Source organism: Orbicella faveolata, unplaced genomic scaffold (assembly GCF_042242905.1).
Source record: "Orbicella faveolata isolate gen_17 unplaced genomic scaffold, um_ofav_v1 contig_48, whole genome shotgun sequence".
Taxonomy (NCBI): domain Eukaryota; kingdom Metazoa; phylum Cnidaria; class Anthozoa; order Scleractinia; family Merulinidae; genus Orbicella; species Orbicella faveolata.
Genome location: NW_028301578.1, coordinates 3,096,477 through 3,111,673, shown reverse-complemented (window position 1 = coordinate 3,111,673; position 15,197 = coordinate 3,096,477). Strand labels below are relative to the sequence as shown.

At 36.3% G+C, this 15,197-nt stretch overlaps 2 protein-coding genes across 2 annotated transcripts in view; both read left to right on the top strand.

The window, feature by feature from the left end:
- The first annotated feature begins 10,675 nt into the window (after positions 1 to 10,675).
- The window catches only part of LOC149095962 (uncharacterized), a 302,109-nt gene continuing 297,587 nt past the window's right edge, over positions 10,676 to 15,197 (top strand). Inside the window, exon 1 of the mRNA XM_089280990.1 lies at positions 10,676 to 10,743. Within this exon, the coding sequence (XP_089137116.1) occupies positions 10,689 to 10,743 (55 nt within the window). The 5' untranslated portion in view covers positions 10,676 to 10,688. The remainder of the gene's footprint in view (positions 10,744 to 15,197) is intronic.
- On the top strand, positions 12,580 to 14,138 carry LOC110056523 (uncharacterized). Its single transcript, XM_089281415.1, has 2 exons — positions 12,580 to 12,857; positions 13,196 to 14,138. Exons 1-2 carry the CDS (start codon positions 12,580 to 12,582, stop codon positions 14,136 to 14,138), a joined length of 1,221 nt encoding a protein of 406 aa, XP_089137541.1.

The following is a 15,197-nucleotide window of genomic DNA, read 5'->3' as shown; positions in this document are numbered from 1 at the left end:
GTGGTTTTCGTTTTGGACGAAACCAGAAGCCATAATCGGGGACGGAGACCGTAAGCGCGCGCCATTTCTAGTATTGGGGCTGTCCCCATGATATGGGACAATTTTTCTATTTTTAGAACAAATTGCGCCATCCCGTGCGGCACACGCGCGTACATGCTGCGAGGATTTTTGCGGATATAGCGCAGGAAAATGGCGTCCGAAATTTCCGAAATGTTTGATGCTTTTGGCCCACAACTCAATACTTTCCTGTCTGTTGGAATTTTGCTTGAGTGTTTTCGTTATGTGCCGCTTTATATCACTGACCAAGTTGTGCTCCGCAGCTTCTTTTACAAGGGCTCCACATTACTCCAATGTAAGTTTCACCTATGTTGAAGATTAACGGCTTTTCTAAAACACAGCGAAAAAATAGCTGGATATATTTGGATAAAGCAGCGTTTCAGGACTTCAAAGTTTCCCTCCTCTTGCTACACGCTTGCGAGGATTTCACCAGCGTCTATCTCGACCAAACAGTAACAAAAATAATAATAATAATAATAATAATAATAATAATAATAATAATAATTGCAAGTTTGAGTTTCGCCTGAATTGTAAGCAACGCTTGATGTTTTATCAAGGCCCAATAAGCGACAATAAAGTTTATGTCTGTAGATGCTGCTCAGTTTTGTTTGTGTAAAAATCCAATAAATTGTCTGTTGTCGATGAATAAGAGCGCCCGACGATGCCTGTTTTGCACAGTGAGTAAAACATGACAAATTGGGCTTCCCAATTTCGAGTGAAAACGTACATCGAACTCAGATATCTCTAGTTTTTAAATATGTTTAAGGTTGATAAATGTTTGAGAACATATTAAAAGCTTAGCTGAAAATATGTGAATACAGCAGAAATAATCAGCTTTCTTTAATCAACTCGAATAGTCACGGTACTCGAATAAAGATCTCGATTTTGTTGGCTGGGTTATCAAAACTCCTTGTCTATTTTATTTTCGCAGTGTAAAATTTCACTATGTTAAAGAAACACTCATGATGTTAGTAGCCTTTTGGTGTTGGTGAAAATTGTTGCAGCATCTCCGCACAAAAGAGAGCGAAAGAAATCTTTGACAAGATTTGTTGACAATTGAAAACACCGACTCGGACTTGAAAGCCCACGCGCTGCACTATGCAAATGAGCTACTTGTGCGCGTCAGACTTTCCTTTCAAAAACTTTTGCAAAGTCGCCAAACAAACAGAAACAATAAAAAAAAAACCTATCAAAACAGGGTTTGGCTATGATTAAGCATTGTTTAGGAAACTCACAAATTAACTCCATACCAGAGTAAATAGTTTCCTTACATAACTTTTCTTTATAGAACAAGCGCAAAAGCTTACGCGTACAACTAGCGCGAACATTCATTCACAGCGCGAAGTCGAAGTCATGTTTTCGACCCTGAAAAACCCGCCTTTTCCGTTAGCTCAGAGCATAAAACTACATATAAGAGCCATCGCTGTTAAAAATCTACAAGAGAGTCTCGCAACTCTCACCATTTGATCACGCAGCGTGACAACATCCACGCGTGAGCCCCCGACATGTGCGTGGATCCGCGCGGATATATGACGTCAGGATGGTGCAATTTGTTCTAAAAATAGAAAAAGTTGGCCCATATCATAGGTGCGCGCGGATCCCAAGACTTACGGTTTCCGTCCCTGATTATGGCTCCTGACGAAACACAAACCTCTCGGGTCAAATCTGAAGTTATAAATAGAAAAGCGACAGAAAATATAATTTCTTTAAAACATTGCTTTGTTCCTTAACTAGATTGTAAACGCGGTTTGTGGTCGCATTGTTCCATCCTTAAATACCAGCAAATCTGACACATCACTTATTAAAAATCTGTTTTCTTTAGCTTGCATTTGTTTACCTTCAAATCATAATTCTCGTAGTTATGGGAAACATGTCAATAAATTCGGATTCCAAATCTGTCGGTGTTTCTGAATCCAATTTCTAACTATATCGAAGGGAAAATTTCGAAATTGTATTCACTGTAAAAGACTGACTCCGAATCATTATCTGAAAGCTATTACAGGTGTAACTTCTAGTATTTATATTGTTGGTTGACAAATGGCACTCCAGACCTCGTGAAAACTCTCTAAAATTAAGTTAAAATGCATGTAATGGGCCAGAAAAGGTTTTCGTCTTCCATCAACTTAAGTAAGCCAAGATCAGCCCACATGTCCCAAATGCAATTCTACCCAGCAAGCAAAATTTTGAAATGGGTAAAACTGAAAAAGTTAGAAAAGGCTGCTCATAATCTTGAATTTTGAAGAACCTCTCAAACAATGCTTTTCGCTCTAGTGAACTCCAGTTTTGAAATCTATCTTAGTTTTCGAGGAATGAAAAAGTAAGATGACAAATTAATGAGTATATATTATCTTATCAGGCGATTACACAATTAGCATAGAAGCATAATTCTTAAGAAACATTTCTTCTACTAAGTAAGTTTGTCCCATTCTTTCTACGGATCTCTCTTTTTTGAATTCAGTGTTGGCGCAGTTTTCTTCTATAAGAACCAGGCCAAGGAGCTCCGCTATTAGGCGTGGCTAAATCCATATAATAATTCTCTTTGGCATATGTAACTCATTAACAAGAAAAAAATTGTCCTGTACGGTCTTAACAGTGTGAGAGCACAATCGACAGTAATATTATTTTCTATAAAATTGCCAGTAATTCTATTAGATTAAAAGCCTTTGCGACAAGCTTTTTTTAAAAATTCTACTCTCCCGGGAAATGTAATATCTCAAAAGGGTTTTCGTCGTCCATTAACTGAAATAAACCAAGCTCAAGCTACTGTTTCCAGCCCATTTGACATTAAGGGAGGAAATTCTTAAACCAATGTAAGGTCATTCGCTAGTATTGCATTGCGCATCCCGACTGCGCATAATTTCACGCGTGATTAGAGCGCACGTAGTAAAAAAATGGCGGTTTCTTTTTTTTTTTTTTTTTTTTTACAGCTGGACCTTGCCAAAGAGGTAAATCGTCATTTTCTCGCAAACGAGTATGGTGACCTATCATTTTTTTGTTTTTGTTTTTGTTTTTGTTGTTGTTTTGAATTGAGTAATAGATTTCTCTGTGTGGAGTAAATATGGATCAATTCTCATTGTAGAACAGAAAACAATCGTCGGAAACGTGAACTTAGCAAGCAATCGTGATTACAATCATGGTGCTATTATAAGGATTTACTTGGTATGAACAAGGTGTTGTTGTTCCTCAACGAACATGGAGACCCCTCAGTTTTATTTGAAAATTTAAGTTCCTATAATATAAACAATCAATAGGCAAAGTTTCACAAAAATCTTAGTGCAGGTTCTATTTTAGTGGAATGACCTTAATGGAAAAAAAAAAAATTGTAAAACTAAAAAATCTTAAAAACCTGTTCTTTATCTTGAAGCTCTGACAATATTTTCACCTGTAGTAAATTACACTTTACACTGAAATTATTTTACATGAAGTGTTCGGGTGAAAAATTTATGGGCATATATACTTTTGTATTCTACCTGACGATTCAACAATCAACGAAAAAGCGAAATTCCCTAATAAAGATTACAGACTAGCTCTCTCGTCTTAACTCTGTGTTAACGCATAGTATATTTTTTTCCTTCACGCACATTTGCGACAAAAACGCTTGCCTTGCATTCTCGTCTTATTTTTGTTCTGCCGATGTCCATGCAGTGTCTTGTCTAAGAGATTGCCAGTGGAAAACAAGACAGATGAGGGTTAAACAGTCTTCTTATAATTCAACGACAGTATATGATCCTATGTGGATGCGGTGATCTCATTGTTAGTGCGTTCCACTCCGAATTGAGCGGTCCATAGAAGACGTATACAACACTTATATTTCTGCTCCTGATTTTACTATATTGAACGAGACGCAAGAATTGCTCGCATGTCTTGAGGGTTTTCAAGAAAATTTCCGACATCTTTCCTTAAACGCCTCTAACCAATGCTTAAAATATTAATGCTTCGTTCTACAAGATAAAATCGGAGAGAAAATACACTTTTTCAGAACCTCAATAGAATTTCTTCTTCACCTTGAATCCCTATACCCTTGAAGCTTTTTCCTGTCAAATGTTTCAGTGTGCAAACCTTAATAACCTGCTCCCGTTTAGTCTTAAGATGTTTACAGTTGCAACTTACATTATTCCAGCTGAATTCTGTTGATAGAGTGCTTCGCTATTTTCGCTATTTCTGGAATATATGAACTTTCCAACAAAACCAAAACTGTTTTCAGTGATATCAGAAGGGGTGTTTGAGATGTTTGGAAACAGTGAGTACCTGAAAGACTTACGAGACTAGACTCACTTTTAATATTGAAGTATTGGATTGGTTCCTTATTGGTTCAGTATTTGCAGGAGATTGCTAATGAGAAAATCGAAAGCAAAAGAAAAGGAAGAGGAAGTAGATTTTCGCAGAAGCTCGTTACTAAGAAATTTCCTGCTTTCCTTTTTTTTTTTAATTTGAATTCGAATATCTGGAAAGGTTTCTTTGTCCGATGCTTTTGATGTCCATTATGGTAAAATCTGCGCCAGTCTGACGCTGACTTGTTGTGATCATAGGCTCTCTATAGAAATATACTCACTCCTTATGCAGGTACCAAATTGCCATAAACATTAAAAAACGCCTATTGATCAGTTTGACAATTCGAGGGCCTTCAACTCACAAACACCCGTGGTTCGTAATTTAGTGAATAAGAAGAAATATATGGCATTCTTAAATCATGAAGTCTGAGGTTGAACTTCAATAATGCATTGTGAAAAGATATGTCATCCATATACCTCCGTGATTTTAAAATAAGCTTTTCACTCCAACAAATAGGTCAGTGTGCCCCAGATTTTTTGGGGGAAGTGTCTAAGGGCCATCTCTGTCTCAAAATATCGCGCAGTTTTATCATGTTTTCCAATTTGGTAATGGGAGTGTTTGCTATAAGGATTTTGCCATCTCTCCCCGTTATCGCACTGATGACTTCCAGCCTTCTGACTGAAAGAGTTCACCTGGAAAATAGCTACGGTAAGAAAAAGGTTTCTTTCCTTTAGAACTTATATTCTTTCTAAACTTTGTTCGGTAACAAGAAAAACCTGTACATCTAGAGGAAAAGGGAAAAAACGTATCACAAAGGAACTTATGTCATGTTTTTTTTTTTTTTTTTCACGTCAATTTGCTGAGGCATTTATACACTCAGAGCTCTGTCCAAAATTTTGAAACAAAAATTCGTTTCTACTTTAAATTGAGACTTATTAAAGTTTCACTGAATTTATTTAAACAAAGCTGCCCAGCCGGGTGAGATTCCGAAAGATAAAAAATCGCTTTATAGCGCGATCTAAAGCAGTATGGACTTTAATTTTTGAGAAGAGATCTGATCCAGAAAATGAAAAGACGAAACAAACACTTACATATGCCAAAAATATTTCACTAGGGCTTAAAAAGTCTCTATCGTTCGTAAAATGCGTTGATAGGACCTACTTCAATAAGTTTTCTGTCTTCAGTTTTTTGCTTTGCTTGTTTAATTTGTTTTAGTGAGTGTGTCCATGAGAAAACCAGGCAGGAGGCGATACAGCTCAAATCACTGATTTCGCTCAGACTTGGCACAAATTCTGGGTTTGGTGAGAAAATGATTGTGGCAAAAAAGTAGGTCAAAATATTTTATTCCCTTCAAGTTAGGGGGACCCCCTGCAAAAATGGCCATTTGACACTCATTTATGCATATTTAATTGGTCATCTTTGGTTTAGTATTTCTACAACAAGAAAAGCCATGTGAAAATGAAATCCACTGGATCGTTTTCTAAAATTATTAGTCTAAAAGCACAGATATTCATTTCAACTGGGCAATTTGATTTCTCGCCGTGGTTTATCTTAAGTAAGGCGCATACTTCGTAGTGTTGTGAATATCTGCAATAGGCAACATCAAATACACATTATTCTGACATGGATAGTGAGAGCAATCAATAAAGTTCCCAAAAAAGCCATAACATGTTTCGGGACTTCAATATATTTTCTCTGCTGGCGTACTGTTTATATAGAACTCTACGATTTATGGCCATTTCATGAGCATTCACTAAAACGCAAAAACCATTTCTCTGTCTTAACGCAACTCGAGATCAACAAGAAATATCAAGCTAAGCATTTTCCTATCGGGGAAAAGAAGCGCTTGAGACACTTCTTTCAAATATTTCGGAACTATATCTTGAGGCATTCTCACGATATCGATATAAATATTGCAGCAGAAGATTGAACTCACGCGCTCCCTCAAATTATGTTTTCAGACGTAAAATAGAATGAAAACAGGAAATAACTACTACATACATGTCACTTAGATACGACTTGTTTCTTGGATGGCGAAATTGTCATCTATACATGTACGGTTGCTTCGACCCGGCGAGTTTCAAAGAGAATACCCATTGCCATCCAGCTTTCTTGGTCACAGATGCTAGCAACTTGTCGGCATCGCTACTCAAAAACACCGCTCAAAATTGGAAGTATACTTCGCCTTACATAAAGTATTATGTAGTATTCTTTCGTTTGGTTTACTGACCTCACAAATCAACCATTTATTTTTGCGGCGGTTTCTTTTTGTTTTGAAATCTTTGCCTACTTCTGCATCATATTGTGGATTTCAACTGAGTAGCGTTTTTTTTCAAGGTTATTTCCCAATGAAGCGAGATAGGACCTCAAACTTTTTCTGTTTTCAACCCTCGTTGTCAGCGTCTAGCTTCTTCGCAGGTACTTGAGGGTAGACGTCTAAATTGAATCCCTGAGTACAAATTACCAGGCTTACGAATAGACGACAAAGAAACAAGGGGTCATGACTAATGAGGTAAGCTGCATTTTAAATATATGCACAGTCAGCACTGCGATAGTTTTAGCGAATTCAAGAAACATTTCAAATAATTTTTTCTGCTTCGTACATGTAATTAATTACTCTTGCAATTACGGCTATGCGTGCGGCGGAAAAGTGAAGTTTTAAAAGTCCAAGCGGGTTATTTTAACAAGACATGTGTAACTGAAGTGTCTTTCGGAGAAAATTACAATAGCAATTGTGCCCGAGATTTCAAGTCTACAAGTGGTAGGGAGGTACCCTTGTTAAACCCATTGTTATAGGATATTGTCGCTACACGTGTTTGGTTGTTACCAATTTGGTAAGCGTAATTGGCTTGTGCGTCGATAAAGTTGTTCATATGGATAGAAATGACGATTTCTCAGTTTCTATCTACTAACTTATGCTTAATGCTATTGAAAAGCCTCCATCGTTTAGTATTTGGTACGTCAAAGGAAAAAAAATGCTCGATCACCATGATAACTTAACAAGGGATTTCCTAAATGTGTCAACATGAAGGATCAGTGTTATTGAAAGACGAATATTGAAAGAAAATAAGTTATCGTTTCTTGGAGATTCTACCTTAACTTGGGGTCTAAATGTTTAAAGGTATAATATAACAACATTGGTAAGAATCAAAAAAATGTTTATTTGTTCTTAATTAACTTCAAATCAAAGAATTATCAAACCAGTAGTTCAGCTACCTTTGTCGGTTTGCATGTATTGTAATTTGTTTGCAAAGTAACGTCGCTTACCCGAAAAAAAAACCAGATAAAATTTATTTGCTCATTGTAATTCTAAGAATATCCTTATCTGTTTTTTTTTTCTCGACTGTTAATTTAAGTCGATCGGAATCAAACCTGCTTCCATTTGACGTTACAATGTCTTTAAAATACGCTCTATAATTTTTATTTTGTAACTTTGAAAGCATTAGGAATATCTCTACGTCTTACTTCTCAAGACTTTCGACTTTCTTGGCTTCTTTTTAAGTTTATTGTAAAAGCTTTTCTGACCTTGAAACATCTATTCTTGTCGATCTAATGAATTCATCTTAAGAGCACTTTTTGGTTGGGTTAACTTATAACTAGTGAACAGCCAAAATATTAAATTAAGAACTGACAATAGGCAAACATTTTCTGGGCAAGAATGGTTAAGTTTCGATATAACTGAAATATGCAAAATTATTATTTCGACAAACAACAATTTTCTTTCTGGTATCTGACAACATTTTATCAGTCAAACAAATCACATTTTTTGTCTCTCACTGGGCCATAAACCCGACGCAGGTGTAGATTTTATTGTAAAAGGAGCAGCTATGATTACATATCATCATTGTCGTCCTTGTAGCAACTGAATGGCATAAATTCTAGTTTTGAATTTATTCAAAAAAGTAATGTGATTGATTTCTTTATTGGAGATCCATAGGAAGCAAATTGGCAGATACAAATAGAAAACCGACAGAAAATGAACTTTCTCGATAGCAATCGACTTTCCTTTAAAATATTACTGCTTAGAAAGATTTGTCTCTTAATTTTGTTTTCAAAAGTAGTTTGTGATCCCATTTTTTCACAAATTTTTACAATCCTGACAAACTACCTTTTGAAAATGTATTTTTCTCATTGTTTACCATTCACTGTAATTCTCGTAGTTACCGGAGACATGTACGTAGAAGCATACGAAATGTTCTCAAATCAAGGTTTTTACAACATGCGTTGTTTTGTAAAGTTTGTGACCACAGTTTGCTTTTTTTTTTTATTCTCACTAAAGCTGAAATGGCCGAAGCATAAGAGTTTCTTCGACATGTAAGCAAGTTCAGAATCTTAATCTGCCTGTTTTTTTTTTGTTTTGTTTTGTTTTTAGTTTTTTTTTTTTTTTTATCCATTTTTAGCTTAATAAAAATAACACGTTACAAATTTGTAATCGTCTTTTAACGCTCTCCAAATTATTATCTGAAACATTATAGATCCTTTAGACAAAATATTTGTAATTTCCGAACATCGAAATAATTTATTCGATAGGCGAAATTTCTTGAAAAATCTTCTGGCAGAAGCAAATTTTTAACAACCTGAATTTCTCTCATTCTGTCCTACAGGTAAATTGTTTGCAAATTGCTTGCTGGCGTAGGTTTAATCTCATGCGCTAAATTGAGATGGAAGCGTTCTTTGTGAAAATGTTTCCTGTTGCATGCAAAAGAGACAGAATTATATTAATTTGTAAACCTACCGCCACTTTAAATCCTAGGTACGTTAAAATAGAAAACCCTTTACCAAATTTATACTAATAATCATTTATGTTTTTTGTTCCAGGTTTTTTTTTTTAAATCTTACCTCGTTCGGCTGACTTTAGTTATCAAGTTTCGTATGTCCAGACATACCGGTCCTGAATCAGCGTAACATTTACAATGACAGAAACAAATGAGCTAAAATCTGAAGAGGCAATATAAACTGAATAAAGAATCCTCGCTTCAGTACAAATTTCCTCAGTTGAAATCAAACGTATTCCACACTTAGCTTGTAGTTGAATAATATCAGCAAATCCCATCGCACAGTAGGCCGATGAGATCTGTTAATCGTCAAAACTCTTGATAATGTATTTTTGGCCATGGAAAAGTCTTTTACAAGGAACATGTGTCCTCTTATGTCTTGAAAGTGTGGAACAGCCGTAGGAATTGCCAGTAATTCTATTTTATATTAGCGCACAAAATGATCTTTAAAAAGAAAGCCTTTGTGGCTAGTTCTCAAAAATCCCATTTTCCGTGGAAAAATAACACTGCTAGCTCAAAAAGGTTTTCGTCGTCCCTTAACTGAAATAAACCAAGTTTAACCAAGTGTTTCCATTTCATTTGACATTAAGATGCAAATTTTAAACTGGTAAAACTGAAAAATTATAAAAAAACCTGTTGTTCATCTTGAATTTTGAAGAGCCACTCAGCAAATATTTTTCGCCGTTTTGAATTACACTTCAGAAAAATCTATTACGTTTCAAGATGAAAAATTTACGAGCACGCATTATCCGCCCTAACGATTAAAGAAACAATATAATTACGAAATTCCTATGGAAAAAAATATTCATTAATTCTACCAAATTTAAAATTTCTATGACCAGCACTCCTAAAATTCAATTTCCCTGAAGATGAAGTCGCCTAAAAAAACTAATCCTAGCCAATCAACTAAAATAAACAAGCTCAACCTGCATGTCTCAAAGCCATTTGATATCAAGAGGCAATTGGCCATTTTTACAGGTCCGTGCTCAGTGACCTGACCCATGAATGAAAGTGAAGCTGGTGGTGACCTTGCTTTGATACAGACCTCTCTGCTTTTGTCATCTTGATTTGCACAAAAAAAGCAGTGAGCTCTGTATGGAAACAAGGGTATCTCTAGCCTCGCTGCCATTCAAAGACCAGGTCACTGAGCAGACAACTGCAGAATGGCCTATTCTAACAATGGAGGGAAATTTTCAAATCTGTAAAACTAGCTGAAAGATTTATAGAAGGCTGTTCTTCATCTTGAATTTTTGAGAACCTCTGAAACAAAATTTTTCGCTCTAGTGAACTCCACTTTTGAAATCTACATTAGTTTTCGTGGAATTAAGTGATAAGATGAAAAATTTGTAAGTATATGTCATCCTATCAGATGATTGGACAATCAACAGAATAGTGAAATTACTAAGAAACATTTTTTTGCTATAAATTCATTTTCAATACGGTAAATTTGAATCATTCGCTCACGAGGTTACAAACCTCTCTCTTCTCAATAAATTCAGTACTAGTATTGGCGCAATTTTTACCCTCGCTTACATTTCAGATGAAAAGGCTCGTTGTTAAAATCTTGCCTGTCTCTTTATTTCTATGCTGATGATGCCCAGTGTCTTGTCTGGAAGACTGGCAGTGGTAAACAAGACAGGTGAGTAAAATTAGTCTTCTTGTTTGTCGCTAAGATGGTGGAATTAAAAGGGTATATACATAGCCTTAAGTTTTCCTAAGGGACTTCAGTGACACTCCACGTTTCATATATGTATCTAGTAAATGTTAAGTCAGAAGAAACATCTCAAGCTACTGAAATACAGTTCCAACCCGCAAAAGAAATCGACGTTTGAGAAAACAAAAATTAACAATCAATTCAAGAATCCTCAGTAATTTTTCAAATATGCTTTTCATCTCATTTTGTTCAAGCTTTCACTTGTTTTTAACCAGCAGCCTTACTTTAATTTGATTTTATTTTGATAGCTTTTAAACCCCGAGTATCTCTTTATGGGCAAAAAGCTTTTGAATCTGTGAAAAGCAGTTATTAGAATTTAGAAAAGAATTAGAATTTAGAAAAGCAGTTATTAAAAAAAAAACAAAAAAAAAAAAAACGTGGGCCTGTAATTTATTTAACCCTCGGAAGTACAAGAGAGGGGGTGGGGGAATGGATGCCATCCCCATTCCCCCAATAAGGTTTTTTCAAATTTTTGAAAAGACTATTTACTTTAAGGGGCTTAAACTTCCAGCAGCTGTTTATTTATCTTCTGCGAAATTTTGATATCTCAATTGCTGCCAAGGCAACCACAATTCAGTTATGTAGGTCTAGCTAAAAATCACCTTTTTGACATAATTCTGTAGTCTTTTTTTCTTTTTCAATGTTCTTCACCAAATTGCAGAAATTCACGAGTATGATATCAACTTGTTGAGCAAACTCAGGGCTATCCAGTCAATCTAAATTTATTTCGCTGTGCCTTAACATAACGAAAACCCAAGGTAGGAGTTCCATGAACCCCCTACCCCGCTTTTTATTTGTACCGTGGTGGGGGTATTAGTGAGCTTATTCGTCCGAAGGTTAAGAAGAATTAAACCAAAAATGCTTATGTTTTATTTTATTTGTGAAATGGAAAACAAAGGTCGTACATGCGAGAACAAGAACAGCACTGAAAGGGACAATAACCAAGATGTCGCAGGAATCCGACGAGCGGCTGCGGCTTATCCCAACATTAGTCATCATCCTCCTAACCTCAACTGCTTCTTGTACTACTTTTTAGGCCAACAGCCACCAAATATACGTACTGCTAATTTAAACAATATGAGACACATCTGTCAGGAGTTGCCCAATCAGCAGTGAATAGACTATTACGCGTCGATGCACGATGAAGGTCGGGGAATTCCAGTGTATTCAGGCTACGTTTTGCGCGGGAAACGTTAATTTTCAAGCGCAAGGAGGGTTTGCATGGTTCCAAACTGCCAGTAACGTATTTACATGTAAAAAAAAAAATAATAATAAATTAAAAAAAAATAAATAAGAGGACGAGAAGTGAGAGAGTTAATCATCCCCATATAGGCTTTCTTCCGAAAGTAATGCCTTCTAAATTATATTTGACATAGTAGATCAAGCAAGCAAGTTGCTCAATTAGAAGGGTCAGAAGTGGAGAATGGAACTGCGTGTGGAACCACTTGGGCTGCCCACGTGACTAAACGTCAGCTCAGAGGATCGCCGGTTACTGATTTTTTTTTTTTTTTTTTTTTTAAATTTTATTTACAGTAACACAAGGGAAACCAATGCTTACTTACAACACTAACTCTATTTACATTATATTGCTCTAATTATTTACACTATCTAAATTACAATAACTAAACGACTTACATTACTAAGGCCCAGTTCAGACGCCGAACTTTTCATGTGCCGAACCTAATGCATAAATTATGATAACGTATTGTAAAAGCAGTTTCTCGAAGAGAGCATGCGTCATAAAGCGTGTTTATTACCATCATGGCGACTTGGAGAGCTACACTCGCGGATAACAGCGAAGACATGTGTAGTTCCTGCTTCGCTAACACGAAGTATGTTTGTATTGAATGTCGCATGTCGATCTGTAACAAGTGTTCTATTTTCGAAAACAATGAAGATACTGTTGGCTGGACGGCAGGAAGATCTGTTGGGCATTGTGAACCGTGCTTCAAGGCTAAGAAGTTGCTGGAAGAGAATTGTGATGGCGGAAAACGAAGAATGGCAAATAATGGGCGAGGCAAGACCAACAACCCAGAAAAGTACGTGTGGAATTAACTTTTACAACTACCTTGGGTAACAGTTTTATTCCAAGTAATGTTTTATTGAAGGCATTCTATAGATTTCCGTAATTTATAAAGTTTCTCATTTATGGAGTGTGGCGGTTTGCAAGGAAACGGGTTTCCTCGCCCCATTGTCAAGTCGTGCTATTGTAGGAAACAAAGTGAACATTCTATTCCCCGTTCTAAAAGCAAAATGCAACAACAGAGAAATATGCATTCCTCATAATAGCTTTAGTTTTTTTGTTGCCGAATAGTTAGAATATTGCAACTACAATGTGCAAATTGTAATAATTTTAATTTGTTTTGGCATATTCCAGTAGCTTACAAGAAACTTACAGTCCCTCAAATTCAGAGGAGGAACCATTGGATATAGATAAACAGAAGGATGACCAAGAGGAGAACAAGAAGGATGGTAGTAAGTCAAAGAACAAGCGAAAAAAAGCAGGAAGAAAGCCCAGGTGGTCACAAGAGCTGCTGAATGATTTCATTGATATAATTGTGAGCAGTGATCACTACAAGACAAAGCTGATATTTAGGAACACTAAATTTCAACAGAATGGGGAAATCTATGGGAAAATCCGTGAAGAACTGAAGCAGAGATGTGTCACAAGGGATGAGAGTTTCTGCTTTACTATTGAGCAACTGAGATCAAAGTTCAAGAAGTTTGTGTCTGAATGTAAGAAAACTGCTCTTACTATTAAGACTGGAACTGGCATTAAAAGATTCCAAGAAGACAAAAATTTTGGGGCATGGTTTCAGAAGCTTTATGACATAGTCAAAACAAGAGACTCTTGCCAGCCAGAGCAAGCAAGGGAACCATCAGCAACTCAGTTTTGCCTAAACGTCACTAGCACACCAACTTTGGACAGCTCTGAAAGTGAAACGTCATCAGTTGAGCAAAGTCAGAATATGTTTGTTCCTGTAAAGCAACCAAAACGAAAAAGCAATCGGGATGACCCAATTTGTGAAGCTATGAAATTGATGAAAACAATAGCAGAAAAAGATCCAACCAAGGAACTTATAAGTTTTATGAAAGATGATATAGAGAAAGCACGGGAGCACGAGTTAAAATTGATGCAAATGATGCTTTCATTTCAAAACCAGCAACCACTTCAGGGTCAGAGCCCTGTGTCTGCAGCAGGACATGTAGGTTTTGCCTCAAGTGCCTGTAATAGTGATGGCCTCTACTTGCCTTATCCACCAGCTCCTCACCAAATTATTCAAAGTGCTGGTTCCATGTATCAGGGCCCTTCAAATTAACAGTTTGGACCCCTTTCTCCTGCAAATTCTCTGCCAACACCTGTTAATTCTAATTATTCTACTCCAAGCCCTGAATCTGTTGGTGAGGTATCTACTCTTACCAGGGCCGATAGTCCTGTTTACCACTCTATGTGATTTATTATTATATAAACAAGGATACACGTAGGAAGTTGAAATTGTATCCTCATATTTGTATCATTATTTCACTTTCTAATCTCTGATTGGTTGCCAGATTGACTGTAAAGAACAATTTTTTTTTTTTTGTCGTTTGATATACACAAATTTTGTGTACAACCGAATACTTACCACTTAACCACAGTGTTTGTACACTGTGTTTGTACACTCTATAGGAGGGGAAGTAATGTTACAGTTCATGAATATGTTGTGTTAATAAGCTGCTTTATGACAAAGTGAAACAACTCTGTACTGTCTCTTGAGATTACATGGTTATCAATAAGAGTTCTACAGTGAGTACTATAAATCAGTGTAGCTCTTAAGGAGCATGCAATGTATACACAACAATGAGCCCATTTTCTCTCAAAGACAAACATTATTTCTCATAGAAACACTTTAATAGTAACATGTTAAACAACATTGGCACATTATGCTAATAAACAGTTATTTGGAAATGTACATCTTCCATTTCTTACATCACAAAATCCACCCCGGAAACATCTGAAACATTGTCCAAGTTGATGTCTTGAGTAATATCAACAAAGGAGCCATACCTGCTTTAAGAAAGGATTTTGCCAGGACAAATAATTATTAATGTCCATGTGATTGTCACAGGAATTAAAAGAGTGATCTAAAGTGGTCTAGCAAACAGTGCCAGTTTGTTTTTCCAAAAACAATTTGTCAGCATTGGTATTTCGTATGATATCTGCCTGCTGGCATGAATCTCTGACTTTCTCACAAGGCAGCATTTGAAGTATTTCCCTTATCCGATTCCTATCGCGTCGCTGGTTTGTAACTGGATCTAGTGTTAAGTCTAACTTTTTGCTGAGGATTTCTCCCCTGGCAATGCACACATTGTGAAGAACCATACAGGCTAGAGTTGCC

Bases quoted from the DNA above. Each gene is read 5' to 3' on its own strand.
- LOC110056523 (XM_089281415.1), top strand. From the start codon at position 12,580: ATGGCGACTTGGAGAGCTACACTCGCGGATAACAGCGAAGACATGTGT. The intron at 12,858-13,195 runs GTACGTGTGGAA...GGCATATTCCAG, and splicing joins AAGACCAACAACCCAGAAAA to TAGCTTACAAGAAACTTACA.